A 25,111-nucleotide genomic window follows, 5' to 3' on the forward strand; every position below is an offset into this window, starting at 1 on the left:
TGCCGCCTGGGTGACTCGCCGCGCTCGGCACAGGCCCTGCGTGTCCCTCCATATACCTGCCTGCTGGGAATTTATAACTCTTCTTCTTCTTTTCTCCAACTCCGTTCATTAGGCGGATGCGTCAGCACTGCAGCCATTTGTGCATGTGTGTGTGTGCGCATGCGTGTGTGTGTGTGTGTGTGTGTGTGTGTGTTGTTTTTTTGTACTCCCTCCAATTCATTTGGTTCCTTATTTATCTGCAATGTTTCTGCTGTTCATCTCTTGCCAAGTGCTACGTGTATATTTATTATTTGTGTGTCTGATGCGTTTGCGAAACACAGAGGGCATCAATCTCTGTCACTTAGCCACTCGGCGGCGTCGCTCATCCTGCCAGACCCCGGGAGTGACGCGTCTCCTCGCACCCGTCCTCGCCATCCCCCGCCTCCCCCCAACCCCACCCCACCCCACCCCCCTCGCTCCTCAAGTGGGAGGGAGCTTGCTCTAAACTGCCATGAATTTTAAAACTCTTTCGATACATAAATCTTCAAGAGAAACAAGGCGGATGGTAGGACATGTGATGAGAGGTGCGGGGGGATGAAATTGTTGGGGTGTTTGTTTTTTCATGCATTGGCAATCGGGAGTCAAATATATGTTTACACATTTACGAATGAGAAATCCAGGAGTGCCACGTCAGTTCTCATAGCTATTCCACTCTCCCCGTTGTGGCACACTGCCTGGGTGCCCACCCCCCCCCCCCCCCCCCCGCACACACACACACACACATACACACCCTACCACTCCAGTAGCAGACTTCTGCAACAGTTATTTAGATGAATGATTAAAGTTAAGGCACAGCCAGCAGGAGTCTCACCACTCTTATTTAAAGGAAGAATGGGGGAGCTGTCATCTTATGATGCATTGCCTACCACCCTGCATGCAAAGGAGACGGCCTCCCGCTACAAGCACACTGCCGCTGTCACTCTCTCTCTTTCTCTCTCTCCCTCCCTCTCTCTCTGTCTTTAATTCTCTCCCTCCCTCTCTCCTTCTCATTCCCTCTACCTATCCTTCCCTTCCTCTCCCACACATCATCTACTCCTATCTCTCTTACTGTCTGTCTCTGTCTTTCTCTCACTACCACCCTGTCCACCTTTCTCTGCCCTCTCTCTCTCTCTCTCTCTCTCTCCTCCCTCTCTCTCTCCCTCTCTCTCTCTCTCTCTCTCTCTCTCTCTCTCTCTCCCTCTCTCTCTCTCTCTCTCTCTCTCGATCTGTCTCTTTTTGTGCACGTTCCTTTCCTTCACCTCTATATCGGTGTCCCTACTCCCTAAGCTCCTCTCTGGTTGGTCCCCAAGTGGTGCTGCTGGGAGTGATTGATCAGGTGCGGCTGCATCGTTGGGAGACATGGCACTGTACCCACCCGCCCACCCAGCCACCCACCCAGCCAGCCAGGCAATCGCTGCCCGGCATGTTGATCTGATTTGATCAGAGATACGGGAGGTTCAAGGGAGGATTGCTGTGCGGCTGGTGATCTATTGCTGCTGAAGTCAGAGAGAGAGAGAGCAAAAACTTCTAATGGCTTTGTAGATAAGACGTGCCGCACTTGCTCGTATTATCTGCTCAGTAAAATGAACCTGCAAGGGCCCGAGGAGCCGCCTGGGTTCATTTGAGACTCTTTGAGTCAAAAGAACGCTGTAGATTTTACTGTGTACCCTGTAGGCTGTACCCTCATAGTCGGTTTAATCAATTAATCGGTTGGTTTGGTCTCAGTCAACCAAGACTTTTTCGGTCGATTAGTCATTTTTATGCTTATTTCCACGCACGTCTGCTGCAAACTCTATATTTAACCCTTGAATTCTGCCCGTATTATATGTATGTAACTGCAGTTCTATCTATTGTAATACTGTAGAGTCCGTTCTGAATCTCACCAACCTGAAAAGACTGCATGTTCTGTGCATGATTCATGTGCACTGCAAATCATATTTAACTGTTTATTAAGTCCTACTTTATGATGTTGTTGCACAGAAACGATAGCCCATCTACAACTTCACAACAATTGCTCTTTTTATTTGTGGAAATGTCACACATTTTGAAGATTTTCACCTATAATGGCATATGAACAGGAAGAAGGGCGCACACCAGTATTGGTGAGGTGCTGGCCTAGGGCGGTAAACATAGAAAAATATAAAAGGCTGTACACTCACAGCCACGATGCTATTTATTAAAAAATAAACCAACGTTCCGACCTGTAAGGCCCCCTGAAGAAGACACGTTGGTTTCTTTTTAATATTCAGCATTGTGGCTGTGAGTGAGCAGGCTTTTCTTATTTTTCTACCTATAATGGCATGCCTGAAATAGGGATGTGTGGTTGACAGATTTGTTGATTTAATCAACTAAATTGATCAGATATTCCTATTAGTTGATTTATCGTAGAATATAGTCGAGGACCGTAAAAGGGAGACTAGTAATGGTTATAAATGCTCATCGTACCATTGGTCTATATCAGTGGATCGCAAAGTCGGGTCCAGGGACCCCTAGGGGTCCTTGAGGATCCAGGGGGTCCCCAGGTAAATTATGGTTTGGAAACAAATGGACCCTATATGGGTCTGTAACTCTGAGAGTGTACACATGGAATTCTCAGAGTTAAATTAACATTGATTTTACAATATACATTGGGGGCCCCAGAGATAGAAATGCCATTAAATGGGGGTCTGTAGAGTAATGCATGTCAAACTGGAAGTCCATGGAATTAAATGGGGGTCTGTAGAGTAATGCCTGTCAAACTGGAAGTCCTTGGAATTAAAATGGTCGAGAATCTCTGCTAGAGTCGTACAAATCTTCTCGTATGGGGGTGTAGTAGACAAGGGGGGTATAAAGGCACAATTAAGCTATCGCGTCCAGCTATAGCACATACACATTGGATGGATCTAATGAACACGTTTGAAGTGATTTCTCTCTCTCCCATGCTGACACGTCATGCACATGCATATAAGTAGAGGAGACGGACAGATATAGCCCTGCAGAAGGGTCTGCTGACCTTTTGACCCTCAAGAATGGTCTCAATTCCTGCACCAGTGGCATACTGTATACAAATGTATACTGGAACCGTCCAATTCCAATTACTGGCCTTCATGTTCTTATCCACAAGGAAGGAAATCTATTTGACTTGTTTCCCTACAGACTCAGTTCCATGGGACACCCTTGTATCATAAAGACTTGATTCCATATCAGCTGGATTAAGTGTCATAAAGACTTGATTGAATTTCAGCTGGATAAAGTGTCATCGCCACAGATCACACCCTGACTTTGGATGTCAAAGGTTGAATGTTCCACTCAGTCACAAAAGCATTCATTCACAATTCCTGGACCCTCAATTGGAAATATGACATTCACGGTACAATAAATGTAGATTCATTACATTTATACATGTAAATACAGATTGTGTGTTATGTGAAATCTAAAGCCATGAAAAGTGCATGCGTACACCCTTTCCCAAAATGAACTTCAAAGAAATATTGCCTCACGAAAACATGTTGACGACGTCTGGAAATGTCACGAGACATCTCAATGTCTCCATCTTGCAAAGAGAGTGACATACAGAGTAACTGAGCCATGTATTGCACAACGAAGAGAACTATATATTTGGGGAGGCAGACAGAAGCAAGCCAGGATTAGTGGGATAGTGAAGAGTCCATGAAGACCGGATGAAGGGAGAGGAAAGGAACGGACGTCTGATGAGAGGGTCTTGACCACATCGCTACACAGACCAGATCCCGACGCTCTGACCTGAGCATCCACCAGGCGACTGAGCGTCCACCAGGCGATCCCAAGCACTACATCAACCAAGCCCAGGGGTTAGCCAGACCAGCAATCGAAACCCCTGCCGCTTGTACGCAACCTCTCTCCCTCAGAAGACAGAAGACCCCAGTCTGTCTCTCTCTCAAGCTCTCAACAAAGCCAACTCTCAGGAAAGTGATGCATTTACATCAGGTTTCTAAGTTCATGGCAAAGAACATTATCTATCATATAGTTATTTCATTATCATTTGATTTGTTTCTTCAATTCTATTTGAACCTGTATTAACCCTTGTTTAAAAATTCATTTGATTATTGTTCTACTAAGTTTGTCTATTAGCTTAGGTGTGAAAATAAATTGATTCATTTTTTTAAACAAGTCTATTATTTGCTCAAGAGTTGAACTTACTAATTTTTGACACATGCAAAGTAGGAAAGGCTATGTAATGGAAAAGACCTCTTACCTTCAGATTCCATAGATTTATTAAGATGAAATAATAATTGATTATTTTATAATCTTTTAATTGTTATATTAGTGGTTTAACTTAAAGGCTAAATACAAATCAATCTGGTGCTTATTCCTAAGCTCATTTCACTGGTGCCCCTTCTTAAATTCAGATTGATTTTGAGTCTTAATTTTTTAACTTATAATTCATATTTTTATAATTATGAATTACACTAATATAAAGTCTACCGGATTAAATATAACACCATACATACTACAGGGGTCCCTGCCATATATTTTCAAATGGGGGTCCGCAGGGCTAATTAGTGTCAATTTGGGTGTCCTTGACAAGTTGACATGAAAAAGTTTGTGAACCACTGGTGAACACCTACAGGTTAACAATGTGGATAAAGTTATTAGATATAGAATGACATCATACTGTTACTAAGCTGCCCGTTGGTGGTTATCCTCTGTCTGTCAGTAGGACATAACATTTACAGATCAGGTCATATAAGGTCATGTAATCTACAATCGAGATAATCTGTAAAAGATAAAAACATGGAATTGTATCGCAGGTTTTTTTTTTTCATAAGCAGCTTATAATCAGTTCCTGTGTCATACACCAGTGGTTATCAAAGTGGGGTCCGGGTATACCCCCAGGGGTCCTGGGGGGACAACGACAAAAGCATGTGTTAATACAGCATCACAATCATTTTAACCACTTTATCCATTGGCAATTCAAAAATAGCAGATCTACAAGCTCGCTTTCAAAAAATATATATACTATATCAAACATGTTTTTTTTAACAGAATCATCTTCTCCCTAGCACAAGATATTTTCAGATAGGCGTCCACGGCCAAATAAATATCAATTTTGGGGGTCCTCGACTGTCTCCCTAAAAAAGGCCATTTTAGATTTTAGTATGACAATCTTGAAAATATGGTGTGCCCTGTGACGATTGGGTCCAATATTTAGTTCAATGACCATGGAGCTAAAGAATGATTCAGAATATCTGTTCACGTTCATTCTCAGATTGGAATGAATAGACTCCAACATTATTCCAGTCTCCTGAAAACTTCACAGATGCGGGAAGTAAACCTGAGATTGCGAGTCTTGCTATGTCCGTCTTGGGATAGATCCAGTCCCTCGTAGTGGCTTGTATTACTACTATATGTATAGGGAAGACAATGTGTTTCATGCTGGTATTTGCCATGGCAGAACTGCCAGTCAAAGCGAAGAAGACTCGACAATCACAGCGCATCCTCACCGGACATGCTTGCAGAGACTCTTGGGTAATGAAGTCAAGTGCTCTGCCATGTTATTTGTGTCCAAAGTGGCCAATGATATCCCAACTATACATAGCGCTGCTTTCACATATATTTTTATTCAATTGTTAAATTGTGATATTCTCAAACATGAAACAAATGAAATACAGACAGTGTACATTTCCCAAAAGGAAACCGGTGAAGCATCTGTGTCATTTATAGATTTTTTTAGTTTCGTTTTTTTTTCGTTAATGGCTATTCAAAAATAGCTGATATACAAATTCACACAGTACTGTATGTCAATTCACGGTTGTGCATCTGTAATTTTTGTATGAGAACTACTGGTTTAGAAGGCATTCGTAGAATCAGCGTCAGGTCTTAAGGGTTAATTCAGTCTGACCATGAAGCAGGTATGAATTATAATCCCCTCTGTTGATAAAACAAAATCACACCCATGTGAAGTGAGGGGCGCTCTTATCATCATACATCATCTCATTCCGACCAATCACAATTTGCGTCCTCACTTTTGTCATCAATGTTTGTGTTTACACTGGCCTAATGTGCACAAACACTAGTAGGAAACGGTAGCAAAACAATGTTTGTGTTTACACAAACCCTCAAAGCTGGACATAGAAGGGGCTTGCGGCCCTCAAAAAAAAAAGAATGATCAGAAGGGGGAAGAAGAGGCATCCAGCCCAGCACATCAAAACTTGATGATAACCTGACTCAAAATGTGGGCAACAACCCCTCGAAATTAATGGCCGAGGCCATCATCTTCCCACTGAGAGTAAACAAGGCAAAGTTGTAAAACAAACCACCATGTTAAACCTCAACAGCTGTACATTATAATTACATTGTTTATGTAAAGCCCAACTAGGGACAAGAGAGGAACATTAGCAAAAGCTATAAAGATCTGTGCAGCACATTCACTCTTGGTCCTGGATCTACATTTAAACCGCATTGTCCCTATCAAATAAAAAGCAATACAACACAAGCACATCCTGCACTGCATTGCCTTTTATTTTATTTTGCCCCCACCTTCGAAATGTTCAAAAGCACACTCAAAACCCACCTTTTCAAACTGGCTTTCCCTACATAACCCCCCCCCCCCCCACACACACACACACACACACATACACACACACACACACACACACACCCTCTTTTGATTTTGATTTCTAGTTTTTAACCTTTTAAACCTTTTAATTTGTTTTCTAATAAATATGTCTGTACCTAGAAAAGCGCTATATAAATCGTATATATTATTATTATTATTATTATTATTTTAGAGTTTATTTTCAGATATGTCAGGAAACCAAGCTAAGGGCAGAGAGCTGAGACGAGGTTTGAACCCAGGGCCTTCCTTATATTACACTCACAAGCTGTGCACTACAGTAACTGGCCACCAGGCACCCCATTTATTGCCTTTATTACAGTCATGTCTTTTCTGATGTTTATTGGTTGTCTATGAAGAATCCTTGTACTGCCCATAAAGGCCAAAATCGAAACCAAAATGTTTTGCTGTTAGCTATTTTAAAAACAAAGCAAAAATAAAGTAATAAACTACAAATGAAGAAAGCACCATATGGCGTTCCAAAATAATCTTATCTATACCATCTGTTCTGTACCAACCATTGCCTATGAAGTTTAAGAACAAATAATTCTGTAGTTAATGTATGGTTAATTATAATGTTGCAATCCTTTCCAGTGTCCTATAGCCTGAAGTGTAAAATTGTTTCACTATTGAGCCATTGGGTCATCTTAAAATCGTTTCATCATTGTGGTCCAAAAATAAACAAGCTGTCTCTGCGTTATTGTCAGGGAGGTATCGTTTGCGATAGTCAGTCACTCATACGTATATGATACAGTCTGTTTCTAGCGAAAATGTTACTAATTCAGTAGCAGTAACAATAGCGTTTTCTCTCAGTCAGTTGATTCTTCATATCCATATATGAGGCGGTCTAAAATCCCCCTATGGGGATTACAATGCAAATAAAAAGTACATGAACCAGTGGATTTCCGCCCTGCGCCGATATTGACGTCAGACTTCGGTGCTCTATAATGGCAAGCGTACGTGGGAACTGCAAACTAAGGCCAGCTGATGTTTATGTAATATTCTTGTCAACTATAATGAAAAGAACACAAAACTAGAGTGAATCAACATTACTGTTAACCACTTAAAATCCTTTTGCCTAGCTCTCCACACCAAATCTCTTCACTGGAAATAGCAGATCTACAAGCTTGCGACGCAGCGTTCTATTATGTTCGTCTATTAATTGCCCAGAATAGAGCTAGGGTTCATGTACTTAACCTGTGTTTGAACTGAAGTTCATGTTTACCCCTTGGACATGCTAGCTGATCTAATCCTGGCAATGTGTCAAATCCTTCAAGACTTAACAACATTTTTTTTTCTTTGACCAAATGATTCACAGATTGCCCTGTAGCTTCTTTTTTCGTGATTTCCTTCTTATGTTATTACAAATGAAGACTGACACATTACCGACTGCAAACAGACACCACAAAATTGGCTAGATAGTGATGCCAACTGTGTGGTAATTAAAAGCATCCAGAAGTTCATTCACTTACATCAATACACCTGTCCAAGTACTTACTCATAGACTGCTGTTTTAACAAGCAGGCTGTTTGTTCCTGTATATACCTTCTGCTGCTCTACTACCTTAGTATTGGATGGACTGGCTCCAGAACATATTGACTCCTTACTTCACTCTTAGCCCGAGTGCCACAATGTTTTCTCAACAGTAGCAGTGGGTTATTTCCTCCAGACCGGTTCACCTGCTATTGACCTCTCTCTGTCTCTCTCTCTCTCTCTCTCTCTCTCTCTCTCTCTCTCTCGCACGCACACACGAGTGCCTACACACACACACACACACACACACACACACACACACACACACACACACACACACACACACACACACACACACACACACACACACACACACACACACACACACACACACACACACACACTCACACACACAGCCTTTGTATCTCTATGGGCGACACTCAGCCAAAAGCCTATGTAGCGAGGGTAGAAATCTGTTTCTGGCTGCATCACATGGATTCACGTGGATAGCCAGAGTGCCTGACTCTGCATCGGAAGCAACTGGGATGGGGGGGAAACTTTGCCTACCTTGCATCCATTTCACATACTGCACTATCATTTTTTTTACAAACAATTTCTCCTGAGGGGGTAGGGGTGAGTCTGTGCCATATAGCATCAGCATTGCATCTGATGATCAGTGTTGCCAGAGTTTGTGTGGAAACAAGCTGCCAGGTCTATGAAAACAAGCCCAAAAGAAACGACTATTTACAGCCCGAAAATAACTGATCTACAAGCTCACAACGTGTTGCAGTGCACAACGTGATATAAGCTTTTAAATCTGCTATTTTCCGCACAAAATAATTTTGGGGGGAAATATGTCACACATATACATGAACATTTCTCCTATAAGATCACTATGTGGTTCTAGGAGAGATATGCACTGTACTACCATACTGCATGGCATGGTTTTCTCTATAACCAGTTTCAAACATTGGTTTATCAAAACTGAAAACATTGGATAAATGAAAACATCTAAGCAAGAAACTGTCCACTATTTGTTTTATGCTTAATATTACTTTGTGGCTTTTTCACCGCAGAATATGGTTCTAGTACACACAGATACATACACATTCATAAGCAGTGTTGGCAAAATATTACTTTAACACTAATATACTACTTATTACTTATTACTTTTAAAAAAAGTAATAAAGTTACACTACTTATTACTCCCTGAGAAAAGTAACTAGTTACTTATTACTTTACTTATTACTTTTTCTCTCGCCCCCAGTAATTGCATATTTTGTCACCAAAAGTCTTACTTTGGGCCCAGGCCGTGGCGTAACGGTCTGGGCACCGGACTGGTAATCCAGTCGCAGTGTGCCGCGGGTTCGACTCCCGAACCCGACACGGCCTTTACTGCATGTCATCCCCCATCTCTCTCCCGTTTCCTGTCAGCCTACTGTCTGTCCCTTAAAAAATCAATAAAAGGCGTAAGCCGCAAAAAAAAAAAAAAAGTCTTACTTTGCATTTTCAACATTAGCAGTCCCCCCTCCCCTATTCTGCAGTGTTTATTTAACTCATGATGATGGATCCATTTGTACACATAGATTAGAAGTAGATTTCGACGTGGAATATAGCTTCTTCCGTATGCACAACTTGCAGTGGACAATAATGTTCATCTCGTCTTGATCACGGACATACTCAAAATAATGTGAATACTTCCAAGTATTGAATGTTATAACGCTTTGTTGTACCGGTGTTTCTGTCTCCTCCACCTCCTCCATTGTTAGTTTATTTACATCTCTTCTCTCTAACAGTGCAGTCTAACGAGTTACACACACTAGTTTAGGTTGTTGTTCCGTGTTCCGGACGGTTTAAGGCCCGCCCTTCTGCATCCGATACTTCACACATACGTACCGACGAGTGTGCATCGTTTCCGTATCCGCTCTAGAGTCTAGATCTAGAGCGGATCAGCAGTCTGCAAAGCAACTCCACCCCAACCCAGTCTACCATTATAAATAAACACTCAAACCCACAGTTCCACCAAGGCTCGTGAAAATAGTAATAATATTACTTTTGAAAAAAAGTAAATGTAATATTATTACTCAAAATGTGAAAGTAACTAGTTAAGTTACATATTACTGGAAAAAAGTAATAATATTACTGAAAGTAGTATATTACTTAAGTTACTTGCCAACACTGTTCATAAGCACATACACCTGGGATTTTCTATATTTCCCTTCCAATTCAATCTTAGTAGCATCTGTAATATTCTGCAATATTGTCAGCATACTACACTTAAGCCAGTGCACAGTAAACAGTATATTCATAAATCCTTTGATGAAGACATCACAGTGCAGCACTGCCATCATTTTCATTTCTGTTGTCTTTTTGTCTTTCTTCTTTATTCGTTTTACCTTTCTTTCTTTCTTTCTTTCTTTCTTTCTTTCTTTCTTTCTTTCTTTCTTTCTTTCTTTCTTTCTTTCTTTCTTTCTTTCCTTTAATATTACAGTGTAACTGAGTAAGAAAGTACTGCCGCAGCAGACAACCCGCAGCACTCCAGGTTAGAATACAGTCCTTACGGTGCAAGGCTCGAATAAATACGTTGAAATAAAGAAAATGCCAGCACTCATTGTATGTCCTTTTTATAAGAATTTATTTACCTCTGACGTTGATAACGAACGCGTTTCAGCCTGTGTGGCCTTCGTTAACGCTGACGAAGGCCACACAGGCCAAAACGCGTTCGTTATCAACGTCAGAGGTAAATACATTCTTATAAAAAGGACATACAATGAGTGCTGGCATTTTCTTTATTTCAAAATATTACAGTGTATAATATAGTAGCCTATGCTGGACGAGTGAAAAAAAGTCTAACTCTAAGTAAAATACTTTAACCCACATTCAACCACAATAATGTTTTAACATACAGACTATTCTTCAGCAAAAAGGGATTTCAGAGAGTTCAGCTGCCCCTCTTGAAACAATATTGTAGATATTACCTCTCAAAAGAAAAACGAAGAAAAAAAACCCTGATTATTCTCTATGGGTTGAAGTGGTTCTTTCTCTCTTTTGTCTTTTTCACTTATTGCCCTCATAATCTGTGTGTGTGTCGTATATATATTGTCTCTTTACCTCTCTCCTGTCTTCTAACGCTCCCTTCATATTGTCTTACAGACCTCTTTGCTTTCCCTTTGCCCGTTGCCTCCCTTCCTCTTCCCTCTCACTGTGTTATCTGCCTGGGCTCCATTTCCTTGCTCCGTGGTACTCCCTGACTCAGTAGCTTTCATTTTCATGATAATCCAACAACACCACTGGACTGCGAAATCACTTCTACTGCCTTCTCACCACACCACCACCACCCCTTCCCTCGCTGGGATCCCCCTCCGTCCCTATTGGTTTATCTTTTCTCCTTGGGGCTTTATTTTGCTCTCTGTAATTAAATGTCATTTTCAGCTCTTCCCCGTTCTTTTCTTCTTTTGTGTGTGTGTGACGTGTGTGTGTGTGTGTGTGTGTGTGTGTGTGTGTGTGTGTGTGTGTGTGTGTGGGGGGGGGGGGGGTCATCTGATCATTGTCAAAATAGAAAAGGGTCACGTGTGTGTGAGTGAGATGCATAATGTCTTGGCATAGGTTAAGCCTGGTTAAAACCCACTACCACTTAGTCAGGGAGTTAACATGGTAAGTTACACATTATCTTTGTCCTAGTTTCCTTATTAATGGATTTTATAATACATTCAGTTATAAGTCGACAGTATAGTTTGTGGTGATTGAGTTGTGAAGTACTGTATAAAGTGCAGCAGTGAAACGTGATATGATTTACATTTAAACTAGAAGTGCACTCTGTCGAGGTGCCAACTTGCACCTTGTGTGCAAGCAGAGCGAGCAAGTACTGCTACTAACTAATGTCTATTACAACTGCTGTTCTAAATGCTTTAGACCCGTTATTGACCTTATACCAACCTTGAAACGTACCTTAGTTACGTCACCATCACCAGCCAATAAGCGACAACCCTGACATACACATACATACATACGAACAAACGTACAAACGTACATACGTACAATGCATACATACATACGTACATACGTACATACGTACATACATTACATACCCGACGGACACCACCGACATACGCAGGCTGCAGCCGATTACAGTTCTTGCACGCTCTGCTTGCACAAGTAATAATACAGTTATTAGTATAGTGCCAAACCACAACAAGTTGTTTCAAGAGACACACATATAGAGCAGAGACCCAACATTGTCCCACCCTGAGCAAGCACTTTTTGCAACAGTCTAATAACGGCATGGCTCCCATGTGGATCATTCTGAGCCCATAACAAGACCCAGTGATTCTCATTTCAAGGACCAGTTTGATATGCATTGATATAGGCCATAGATTTCTTTTCTTCTTTTTTTGGAGGGTTGCTAGCCCCTCTAACACCTGCTTTGTGTGTTCCTCCCATGATGTCATGTGTGTGGCCAAGTCTATGGACCTTTTATGACGACATTTCTTGCGTACATCAAAATCAATGGCAAAAAATGACACAGGTGGGTGACATCAGAGAGGAGGTGGGTCACATTATACATAATCATTGTGAAAAGAATCCCCCAATCGAAGACCCCTGATGGTCCCCAGACCCAATGTTGAGAAACTGTAAAACGTGTTGCAGAGAGAGACTGAGAGTGAGAATGCAGGCAAAGGAGATGGAGAGGTTTGTTGGGCTTCCACACGACCTAGCACCGAAGTGATCAGGCAGTAGTAGTAGTTTAGTAGTAGCTTGAGTAAAGCATCTTATGAGTTAATATTTAGCAAAATAGTTAAGTGACTATGGCACCGCATTGTAAAGACAATGCTGTGGTCACTCACTACCGATACAGTGCAGTCACTACCGAAACACTGGTTGTTTTGTCTAAAATCAAAGATAGTGAGTTATCAACCAATATTTTAAGATCATGTTTGGTTAGGTGTATGTGTAATGTCAACTACCAATAATGCTGAAATCAATATAATCAACTTTATACATTTTACAAAGCATGTTGCGTTTTGATTACTCTCAATAATTCAACATAATTGAAATGTATTTAATTGTGGAACCACCTACCTAAATTCTTAAAAATGGTCTGTACAGGGGGGAATTGAAAAACTTTATTTGAATGTTTCGGTAGTGACAAATGTTGGGAGAGGAAAGATATTCCAATACATTATTAAAATAAAATATGATAATTGACTGTGCCTTTACTAAATATGTATCCCTTAGATCTGTTTTTTCCAAAATAGCATACTAATTTCACACAATTTCCAACTCGTAAAAATAAATAAATAATACAAATAAATACAAACATACATATTTAGCCACTTGCTCGAATGCCCCCGCCCCCTGTCCAAAAATCACGAAAATCGCTAAACTGAAATAAAGCATTTAAAGAATTAAAGAATTTAACACTCTAATAACAACCTACTGTAAAACATACAATCAGCAAATTGCAAGATAGCCGAGGACAAACAGACACACAGTCACAGAAACATACTGACACAAACTCTTAGATGGCTTGCTCTTACACATTGTCATATTTCATTGTAAATAGTCAAAAAATCACACCTGAAGTGTGAAGTGAGGGGCGCTCTTATACATTGTCTCATTCCGACCTCGGACCAATCACAATTTCACATCTCCCATCAACTCATTCTGGCCAATCAGAATTTGCGTCCGCACCTTCGTCTTCAATGTTTGCGTTTACTGTTTACCCAATGTTTGTGTTTACACAATCACTGAAAACTGGCCATTCATTGTCAATGGCATTCGATGTTTGTGTTTGCACAAACACTGAAAGCTGGCCATTCATTGTCAATGGCATTCAATGTTTGTGTTAGGACAATGTTTGTGTTTACACAAACCCTCAAAGCTGGACATAGGAGGGGCTAGCGCCCCTCAATAAATTAAAACTTAGAACAATAACAAAAATAGACAATCTTCAAGCTACAGTACAAGCACAACACGTCATCATGCAACCCTTGTAGAGCAGCTTTCATACAGGGCTGAAGTACATACACATACAGTATCCCCCAGGACAATCACTTACACGTTGTGCACAGCTATTCACATGCCCACATGACACACAGAGATAAAAAACCCCATTTCAAGGCTTGTGAGCCTGCTTTTAAAATAGGTCAAAGTTAGGCCACATCTCAGGTCCTGCAGGCTTTTATAATCACTTGGATCATAGCAGACTGTCGCAGGTTCTATGCTTACAAAGACCAATCGTCCACAAGAGGCCATATATCCTGCAAAAGTGCCCTTGAGCAAGATATCTATGCTGCTCGTTAGGAATCAGATAATAGCATTCATGAAATGAATCTGTGACAGCTCATGGACCCCTGTCAGTGACTCATATCTCTCTGTCTGTACGACATTCTTGTCGTTTGGTATTTCACCTTGAAGTTCAGTGGCACAGTGAAATAACATTCTTCTACAATAGACATTTAAAAAAAAAAATCTGTTGCCATTATATACCCATATACATGACTTGAGAAGCTGAAATTGTGTATGCTGTTAACTACCTGCGGAATTGTATCAGGCATTATTTTAGATAAATAGTGTTCCGACTTCAAAGTAAACCCGGGTGTTGTTTTTCTCAGCTTCACAACCTCCTTTCTTGTGCCTCTGATGGAATAAAAATAGCTTAATACAAAAAGCATACGTTTCTACTGATTGCCTCAAAGGAAAATCAGACATCTGTTAAGAGAGAAAGATTAAAAAATTACGTAGAGAAGCATTCTCGCTCACACAGAAAACAGTAGGCAATATTAGATACTGTAGCTTATTGTAGCGCAAAGCAGTGGGAGGGGAAATGTCCATTTCACTCCTCTTCGTGACAGCGAATCAATGCAGCCGGGGGCACAGATAGAAATGAATTGATTGTCACCAATAAAACTCCAATTAAACAAACAGAACAAGCCTGGGAGAGAGAAGCCTCCTCCGAGACAAGCAGCTCTCATCTTCTCATCAGTCCTCGGGGGAGGTTTGGGGAGGGGGGGTGGCAGAGAGCGAGGTCCATTTCCTCTGAACAACACTCTCTAGGAGTAGAAGTTATGGATGAATGTGAAGAGTGGGCATGCTACAGATGGCGAATCAGATACCCATTAGATTAGAGAGAGGCAGAGGGAGAATGCCATTGATCCAAACGCATTCCTAACGATGTAACGGGATCTTAATTATGGTGGCATGCATCTGACCTATCAGGATTCTAGTCAAATCCAGAGTGCGCTTGACTTTGTTAGCATGAAGTCCACTCACCAATATGTCTCCTTTTTGCGCTCTCTCTCTCTCGCTCTCTCTCTCTCTCTCTCTCTCTCTCTCTCTCTCTCTTCTCTCTCTCTCTCTCTCTCTCTCTCTCTCTCTCTCTCTCTCTCTCTCTCTCTCTCTCTCTCTCTCTCTCTGCTGGCAGCTACTGTACTGTACTTTCACTCACAGTGCCTTCACTGTATTTCATTCTTATGTATGCACTTATGTATGTTCTAGTCCTCCCTCCACCCACCTAAACAGCAGTTAAGGATCCTTTATGCTCTTACAGGCCATCAAATGAAGTTAAAGATGAATAATGTTCCCCGTCCCCCAGAGAACGCACGTGCTCTCCCGACTCTCTTCCCTTCTCATCTCAGTTCTTTGCTAATATCATTTTCTCCTCAGTATCTCCTTCTATCTCATATGCTCCCTAATTCGATTGTTCTTTTTTTCCCTGCTATTGAGTTCCCGCATCATATATATCTGTATTCAGAGAGTCACAGGAATCCCACTCCATCTCCACATGCGATTTTCGGCATTGCTCTCCGGAATGGGAAACACGTTGCTAAATGGAGGAATGCGCTAATGTCATATTGTGAAACACGTGGAATGCCAAAAACATATATCACTTCAATTGAATTTTCGCTGAGCTTCGATGGTGTTTATGGATCCATGTAGTGGGTTGTATAGAGTTAAACCTTATTACTCTTGTTTATCTTTATGATGTGTTACAACGGTTTCTCCATATACTGTACTGTAGAAGCCTTTTAAAAAATGTTTTTAAAGATATCTTTTAGGGCTTTTTTATGCCTTTATTGCTAGGTAGACAGTAGTGTGACACACAGCAAAGGTCGTCGTGATCGGGACTCGATTTCCAGCCTAGGTGCCCGGACCGCTAGGCCGGCCCAGGCCGCACAATATTTAAATTGATATCCGAATTCCAATTATTTGCAGGGTCATATCGGCCGATATCGATACCGATAATTATGTCATTATTATGTATTATTTGCTGAATTAAAGAAGCTGGTGAAAGTAGTCACTATAACAGCTGAAGCCCAACACACACCGTCTGTGAAGCGGGTGCGCAGCGACGCGGCACAGTATTGCCGCACAGCAACACCCACAGGATGCGGCACACTACCGCGCGGCTGGCCAGCCACGCCCACGGATTCCCGGATGGAGGCCGCATGGCAACGCCTGGAAAATAGAACAGCGGCGTATCGGAGCGTCAGGCGAGGCGTGAACTCGCGCCGGCGCGCGTCTGACGCCGCCGGTGTGGGATAGGTTAATTGAAAATAACGGAGGCGGCTGTTTTGACGCGCGGCGTTCACAGACGGTGTGTGTTGGCCTTGACACAGAGACAGGCAGACTGGCTGCCGTCATCAATATCGGTGAAAATAATCTGGATTATATTTTAGATCGGTATGGCCGATTTTCATACGCTAATGATTATATTGTGCATGCATCTCTAGGCCTACTTTATTTTAATCGTTTTGTAGAGCCCGCCGAAGCCAGATGTTCAGTCCTAGATCACAGGATATTAAAAGAACAATTAACTTGAATTATTCAATGAACAAGCAAACAAGCAAATATGAAATACACAAACTGAACTTTAGTTAACCACTTATAAACCCTATTCTAACCTTTCTAACCTCACAATGCATGACCGTCAATATAGGGACACCAGTGAAGTAGTTAAAAATCGCTTCATAACTGCACGTAAGTAAGCCTTGCCGAGCCATGAGCCTATATTACAGTATATTACAGTAGCGTGAGCTACTTGATGTAGAAGTACACCTCCTGGACATGATGCTATACTGTGTATATGTCGCAGGGATACCCTTGGTTCTGAGTGACAAACAGGGAGGCATTGGGTCCCATCTTTCAGAGCCTTTGTTATGTTCCAGCCGGGGATCGAACCCCAACCTCCCAGTCAGGGCGGACACTTTAACTGCAGATACTGATGTCAAATAAGCAGTGGTGGAAAAACTACTCAAATGTTCGCTTAAGTAAAAGTATCAATATCCTATTGTAGAAATAGTCTGTTACAAGCACAAGTTTGGTATTAAAAAGTCTGTGATGCGTTATGAGCTTGTTGATTGGCTATTTTCCAATAGCCAAAGTTTAAATAGGGTTTATGTTTTGTAATAATTCAAACCTTTCAAATAATTATAGTGGGATAAAATTACATTTGCCTCTGAGATGTAGTGAAGTAGAAGCAAATGTATTGAAAATGGGAAGTACTCCAGTAGAGTAAAAGAGAGTACTTGAGTAAATGTAGATTATACTTACTTACTTTACATCACTGCAAATAAGTCAAACAATGGCCTATATTTCGGGCAGACCGGTATATCGGTTATAGGCTCTACCCTTTTCTCTTATTATTTATTCAGATTTAACAGTGGTTATTGGGAGCTATATGCTATAGCATATGCCTTGAACAGCCCAGTGGTTGTTGGAGAATAGAGTGTAGCTTTAATGAATTACTACCGGGCAAATATGATCTATAATTACAGTGTTTTTCCAGCAGCATCCCAGAGGTTAAAGAACAGAGCGTGTGATTACCAGTGAGATGGTTTAAATCCACAGATCAGCAATAGCATTTAATTTGGGAGTATAAAGTGGTGACTGGAGGGCTGCTTTGGTCCCATAAGGGCTGTTAAAGTGCCTTTAAATAAAGCTATTTAACCCATTAACACACACAGCTCCTGTGGAGTTCCTCAAGGCTTGTATTGTTCAGTGCCTAAGACCAAGGAGGTGTGTGTGTGTGTGTGTGTGTGTGTGTGTGTGTGTGTGTGTGTGTGTGTGTGTGTGTGTGTGTGTGTGTGCGCGTGTGTGTGTGTGTGTGTGTGTGTGTGTGTGTGCGTGTGCGTGTGCGTGCGTGTGGCTGTGCCATCTCTCACCAATCTCACTAGCTAGCTATTGATGTAAACGGTCATGGTCACATGATATGAATGATATAATGAAAGGCATACAGAGTGGACTGAAGCCTGTGTTTCTCACACCGTCAATGTTTCATTGGTGGCATGCTGCCTGATGTGACCTTAAAGCAACATCTGCTCGTTGGCAAAATAAATAAGTCTATAGCTTCATATGGATTTCATGTCAACAGAAAATATTTGATATGTATTCTAACAATTCCACACCCTTTTCAAAGGATTTCCTGTCAAGAGAGAAAAAAAAATGTGATATTTATGCTAATAGAAAAGTCCAACCATTTATTGGTTTCCGTTGACATTTTATTACTTTCATAGCACAGGAAAAAAAAGTAGCTCTTTGACTAAAGTAATCTCTCTCCATTCTATTGATGTAGGCCTATACCTAGCCTGACCCAGAGCGAGACATTTCTCGTCTAGAGGGGCGGGTCGCGCCTCAGAAATGCGCGCACCCTGATTGGATCTCATCGATCTGTCCGTCACCCCCGGCCCCTCCTCTCCCCCCTAGTGCAGCGCTACGTCACATCATTTAGAGCGACGCCCACCCGGAAGGGTTGACTCCCACTTTTAGACTTGTTCAGCCCACGGCTTTTTCCAGGCTTTCATCTTTCGCGCAGACGAAATGAAAGCCTGGCTATCGAGGCTAGCCTATACCGTATGCTGGTAAAGTTGCTGATTCTGTATAGTCCACGCCCTCACGCATGCATGCATGCACAAACGCACGCGCACCTCCCCCCCTGTACCACTCTAACCCCTGATGATCCTAACATGAGATCCTGTATTTTTTACAGGCTTACTTCGCTGATAAAGCTGACCTCAGGAGTTAGGGGGATGATGATGATGATGATGATTGCAGTGATGATGCTAACCAATTATGTTGATGGTTCTTGTTTAAGCTGTGAGCGCCCATGAGCTAGTGAGCTGACAGCGTTCATAGTGGCATCGCAGTATCCTGACAGATGGCAACATGTAGAGCTTGCTGACAGCGCAGAATCTGCGCATTCCCCTACATGCAAGATGAAGGCATTCTGCCAGAATGCCTCCATGCTGCATGTATACGGGGCCTATATGTCTCTCGTGCTTGCCTATATTCCAGTCATATTATCAACACGCTTATACCTGTACGCTGTCGGCTGCCTGCCTGCAAGTCCACTCACACTGCCAATACATAGTGGTAGTGGAAGCGGCACCTATACTGTACTCGTGTAATCGTTTTTTACTTAAACCCATTTAGGCCTGACGTCGAAATAAAAAAAAAGTCCTCTGAAAGAATATACATTAAAAGATTTGTGCCGCATTTTCACGATTTTTCAAAAATCGCAGACCCACAAGCTTGGGTATGAGCTTGTAGATCTGCTATTTTTCAATAGCTAAAGTATAACATAATGCTTAGTTAAAACACCAAAATGGGTTCCCGCCACAAAATGGGTTAAGTGAAGTAAAGGTAGAAATAGCACAATGTAGAATACTCCTGTTACAAGTCCTGCATTCAAAATGCTACTTGAGTAAAAGTGCAAAAGCATTGGCATCGAAGTACTCATTATGCAGAATTATGTCCCGTTTCACAACAATGTCCCATTTCACAAAACAGCAGATCTGAAATGAAACGGCGGTTAAGTGGGTAACATGTCATTGTTGGCCAATGTATAGTTTTGTAATAATAATTAAAAATCTGCAAAGTAGGCTAACTAGTAACTATAGTTTTCAAATAATTGTAGCGCAATAAAACGTACTAGGCCTATATTTGCCTCTTGAGTTGTAGTGGAGCAGCAGAAGTACTAGACAAATGGAAATAAAGTAAAAGTAGTCTACGGTACTTGAGTAAGTGTACTTGCATGGTTACCTTCTACCACTGCCGATATCCAAGGTACCTCCTGCAAGGCTGCTGAACAGTCAAATCCTCATTCATTGACATCTCGGAGCATGAATATTGACCCGTAAAGATTTGACTGTGTGCACAGGACCTGATCAACAAGGCCTGTTAGAAATCCTCATTGAGTCATTATCCAGTCACTGGTCATTTATCAGCGTCTTTCTCGCTCCTTTCTTTTTTTTTGCAATTCATTTCACAGACGTCGACAGACTTCCAGTTTATTTTCACCTAGATCAATCCGCCCAGAGATCAGCGCTGTGGGCGCGTTAATGAATGACCAGCAGAAATAGATACATTAATTGAATGACTGAATACATTAGGCGATGTATCGAGCGCTGCATGGCTGCCTCGACAAATAGCAACGCACAGTTGTTATTGGGTTCAGTGATTGATGGCGGACGAGTAGGGCTTTGGCATAAAACTGTCTGTTCCACAGCAATGCTTTAGAATTAGAGGAGACAGAAACTGTCCTTGCATTACTAGACGGCAAGCGCATAGGACCTGATCTTTTTTTCTCTTTTTTGTTTTTGTTTTGCACAGGTTTTAGTCTGTGCCTGTTTGTTGGTTTGTTTATCTGTTTAGACAGACGTTTAAAACTCACTCCTCTGGTGTTTCTCCAAAGGCAAAGCATTATGTAACATTGATGAAGAACAGATTGCCATCCCCCTCATGACAGTTTGGAGCTACAAGTGTGCGTGGACGTCAGCCGCTCTCAACTGTTTGTGGATGCAGGGCCCACTTGAACATTTAAAAAAGTGTCCGCGGCTCACCCTTATATCAGTGGTTCCCAAAGTGGGGTCCTTGAGGGAGTTCCAGGGGGTCCTCAGCTAAATGATAGTTTGTAACCAAATGGACCCTTATGGGTCTGTAACTCTGACAGAGTTTTTGTTTTTACAATATGAATTGGGGGTCCCAGAGATAGAAATGGCATTAAATGAGGGTCCATAGCCTTAATGCATGTCAAACTGAGGGACCTTGAAATTAAACGGGTTGAGAATCACTGCTGTAACAGTCTTCTCTTATGGGGGTCCATGGGCTAATTAGTGTCAATTTGGGGGTCCTTGACATGAAAAAGTTTGGGAACCACTGCTCATATGACCACTTACACTAAGTGTTCATATGTTTATTTTAATGGTCAATCGATTGTGTTCTGCTTGAATCAATGGAACTAAGATAGTACACTTATACAGTACATAGTTCCTATTTAGTGGTATCATTAAAATAAAATAAAAGTTTTCTGAAATAAATAAATAAATACAAATAAACACGTTGCTAACAACTAAGATGACACGAATGCGCTTTCCCGGTTTCAATTGGTTAAAGGAAAAATACTGTGCCATTATTCTTTTATATTAATGTTATATTATTATTAGCGTTTTGGAAATTATTTGGGGGCCCACTTGCAATACCCTCACTGAGCACCAGTGGGCCTCGGCTCACAGGTTGAGAATCAAATGGTGGAGAGAGAGAGAGAGAGACAGAGAGAGAGAGAGAGAGAGAGAGAGAGAGACAGAGACTATACCTGATGAAGGCCACAGAGGCCCAAACATTGTATTTTCTGCAGCTGCATGAATACAAATATTTTTCTGGGAGCATTAAGACGGTGTGGACCTTCTCTCTCTCTTTCGCAAATATTATTTATTCAGATCTAGCACCTGTCCAAATTGCAACTCTTGAGAATCACTGGTGTGTGTGTGTGTGTGTGTGTGTGTGTGTGTGTGTGTGTGTGTGTGTGTGTGTGTGTGTGTGTGTGTGTGTGTGTGTGTGTGTGTGTGTGTGTGTGTGTGTGTGTGTGTGTGTGTGTGTGTGTGTGTGTTGCACGTGCGTGCGTGCGTCAGCGTTCGTGTTGAACAGGAGGATGGCAGTGATGTGATTGATGGAACATGAAAAGAGAACATGAGCAGATTCCCAGTCAATCAGCCCAGTGTATACTCACCCTGTCTGTGGATTAAAGGCAGAGCTCACTTCCATTACCATGTAGAAAAAACAACGACCTTATAAACAACTAAAATGATTGTGTTTTCTGGTCCAGTGGAGATTGGGATTCAGGGTGCAGTGGTACTCTCTGTGTGTGTGTGTGTGTGTGTGTGTGTGTGTGTGTGTGTGTGTGTGTGTGTGTGTGTGTGTGTGTGTGTGTGTGTGTGTGTGTGTGTGTGTGTGTGTGTGTGTGTGCGCGTGCGAGCAGTGCACACATGCGTGCCGAGGGTCTGTGTGTGCGTGTGCCGTGCTGTGTGCACTGGACCTTTACTTACATTCATAGGTCTGGTCTCCTAATTCTTTTGTAAAGACATACTCCCTGTGTGTAAATTACTTTTTTATCCACGCAACCCCTGAATTACATTGTTACATTATAGCACCCTGTAAATCAGATTAACAGTAGGTAGGTACATGTAAATCTTTCCTGCTAAACTACAGTATGTCACGAGCAAAACTTGAGAGAATATTCCATATAGACAGATTGAAAATAATACTTGGTGTTTATAACCGAATAAGTACATCGACACCTTGTGAGCTTGTAAATTTTCTATTTGAACTATTTAAAAATGTTTTTCAAAATTGTTAAAAGAGGCAAAGAAGTTTAGTTTAGGGATAAGGGATAAGGCACCGGCAAAAATAGGGCCCTTGGTGTACTGTAGGCTGAAAAAGACAGTTCATGGGTCAGTTTTTCTAAGTATAGAGGGTCTAAGAAGGGGTTAAACTGAAGTGACATTGATACATTCCAAATATTATCATATTATATTCTGAGCCACGACTGGATTTGCTTGCGTCAAGCCACCCCCACTTTGAGATCGCCCTGATGTGGAGTTATGATTATATTTATTATGCATTCATATTACAGGTACATCAAATTACACAGCCTAATGGTGGAACAATGCTATGGGCTGTACTTTAGGTTTAGGGTAGGATTTGACAATCATTTATGTATAATTTACTTTTAATGAGCGGCTGTCTGAATGACTTTTAATGACATTCTCTCTGCTCTCTGTCTGCTTCAGGTCCAAGGGCTGGATAAGCAGGTGGACCTCTCAGACTTGGGCCCGGTGGGGTCGGTGATGAAGACGCTCCCGTACGGCGTGGCCGGAGGTGCAGCGGGCGGTCCGACGGGCGGTGTGGTCAAGCCTCCGTACCAGACGCGCATCTTCTCCACCTCCATCGACCACCAGACCCCCATCAAGTCCAAGCCGCCCACATACAGCTTCCTGAACCCCTACGACTGGGCCAGGAACCAGTCGCTGCTGCTCGACCAGACAGGCTACCGCTCCAAGCGCAAGCCCTCCATGGGCTCCAAGTCGTCCAGTAAGACCAAGAAGATCTTCGGCTGGGGAGACTTCTACTTCAACGTCAAGACCATGAAGTTCAGCCTGCTGGTGACGGGGAAGATCGTCGACCACATCAACGGGACGTTCACGGTGTACTTCCGCCACAACTCGTCCAGCCTGGGCAACGTGTCGGTCAGCATCGTGCCGCCCACCAAGGTGGTGGAGTTCGAGGTGCGGCAGCTGCACCCCCACAGCCAGCCGAGCGTGCAGCTCCACCAGACCCACCAGACCACCCTCGACCCCAAAGAGGTAAAGACCTTCAATTGCCGCGTGGAGTACGAGAAGACCAACCGCTCCAAGAAGCCCAAGCCCTGCCTGTACGACCCGTCGCAGACCTGCTTCACGGAGCACACCCAGTCCCACGCCGCCTGGCTGTGTGCCAAGCCCTTCAAGGTCATCTGCATATTCATCTCTTTCTTCAGCATCGACTACAAGCTGGTTCAGAAAGTGTGTCCGGACTACAACTTCCAGAGTGAGCACCCTTACCTGGGAGTGGGATGAGGAAGTGACGCTGAACCGTTGAGGGGAATAATTTGAGAAAAGGAGACGATGATGAAGTTGATGATGATGATATTATAGTGATGGTGATGTTACTATTATGATGATATTGACAGGGACAGTCTTCTGTCCGCTCTCGACTGCTGTCGAGCTGCGGATTTAAAAATCCAATATAATCAGCATTATGGATGGTTAGGAAATGGTTATATTTTCTGACATTCTTTTCAAAACTTTGTATTTGTTCACTGTTTTTTTTGTTCTCTCTCTCTCTCTCTCTCTCTCTCTCCTGTAAATAAATAATGTACACAGACTCTGCACAACTATTGCTTTTAGACATTGGTTTCTCAGTGTTATTACGTTCTGTCTGTTGGAGAGTTCTGTTGGAAAAAAAAAGAAGAAGAAGCTGGAAACAAGTAAATCTGGTATTTCGGTATGCCCTCCAACTACAAAGCAAACCTCTGAAATAGCTGTGCTATGCCATTGCTGTATGGCAGACATTAACGTTCTGGTAGACTGACTGTTAATCATTCCCTCAGCTCTACATTTCAAGAGAGTTCTATGTATGAGAAATGCTATGCTGGATATGCATACAATATAATGTATGACAAAGCACATTAAAATCTCTTTAACTGTTTGTCTGTCTTTCACTTGTTGTGATCTCTTCTTCGCTGCAGGAGGAAGAATTGGTCAGAAATTCAACATTTTGTCCCTTCGGGTAGAATGTCCAAAAGCGTTACTTTTCAGGAAGTGAAAAAAAAAGAAGAAGAAATAAAGAATGTTCCAATGTGGATCCAGTTATTATTCAGTCTCAAGCTCTACTTTTTCATTTGTTAAATATTTATAAAACCCACGAACACACTTGATAAATAGCAAAAATAGCCAATCTAGATGAAGCTCATGAACGTGTCTTGTAGATTGGTTATCTTTTCTACTTACCGGTATATGTATGACGAAGTAGGGCATTCATTTAGGAAAAAAACAAACATTTTATCAATTTATTTTTTCAATTTGCACATTTAGTTACTGTAGGTTTCAAATGGAATGACGTGGGTACAGTATATGTAACAGCTAGCTTTTTGTAACAGCTACAGTAGCAGCACAAAATAGGCTCACTTCACACACAGTGTACTGTAAGTAATTTCTCCATTTATGTTATCTT

The 25,111-nt window shown here is 41.9% G+C and overlaps 1 protein-coding gene across 1 annotated transcript in view; it reads left to right on the top strand.

Moving 5' to 3' along the window:
- nxph4 (neurexophilin 4) overlaps positions 1–24,340 on the top strand; it is a 66,245-nt gene extending 41,905 nt beyond the window's left edge. The window contains exon 2 of the mRNA XM_083771936.1: positions 23,131–24,340. Within this exon, the coding sequence (XP_083628062.1) occupies positions 23,131–23,955 (825 nt within the window). The 3' untranslated portion in view covers positions 23,956–24,340. The remainder of the gene's footprint in view (positions 1–23,130) is intronic.
- The last annotated feature ends 771 nt before the right edge of the window (positions 24,341–25,111 follow it).

This window comes from Protomyctophum parallelum (genome assembly GCF_964188405.1).
Source record: "Protomyctophum parallelum genome assembly, chromosome: 8".
Taxonomy (NCBI): domain Eukaryota; kingdom Metazoa; phylum Chordata; class Actinopteri; order Myctophiformes; family Myctophidae; genus Protomyctophum; species Protomyctophum parallelum.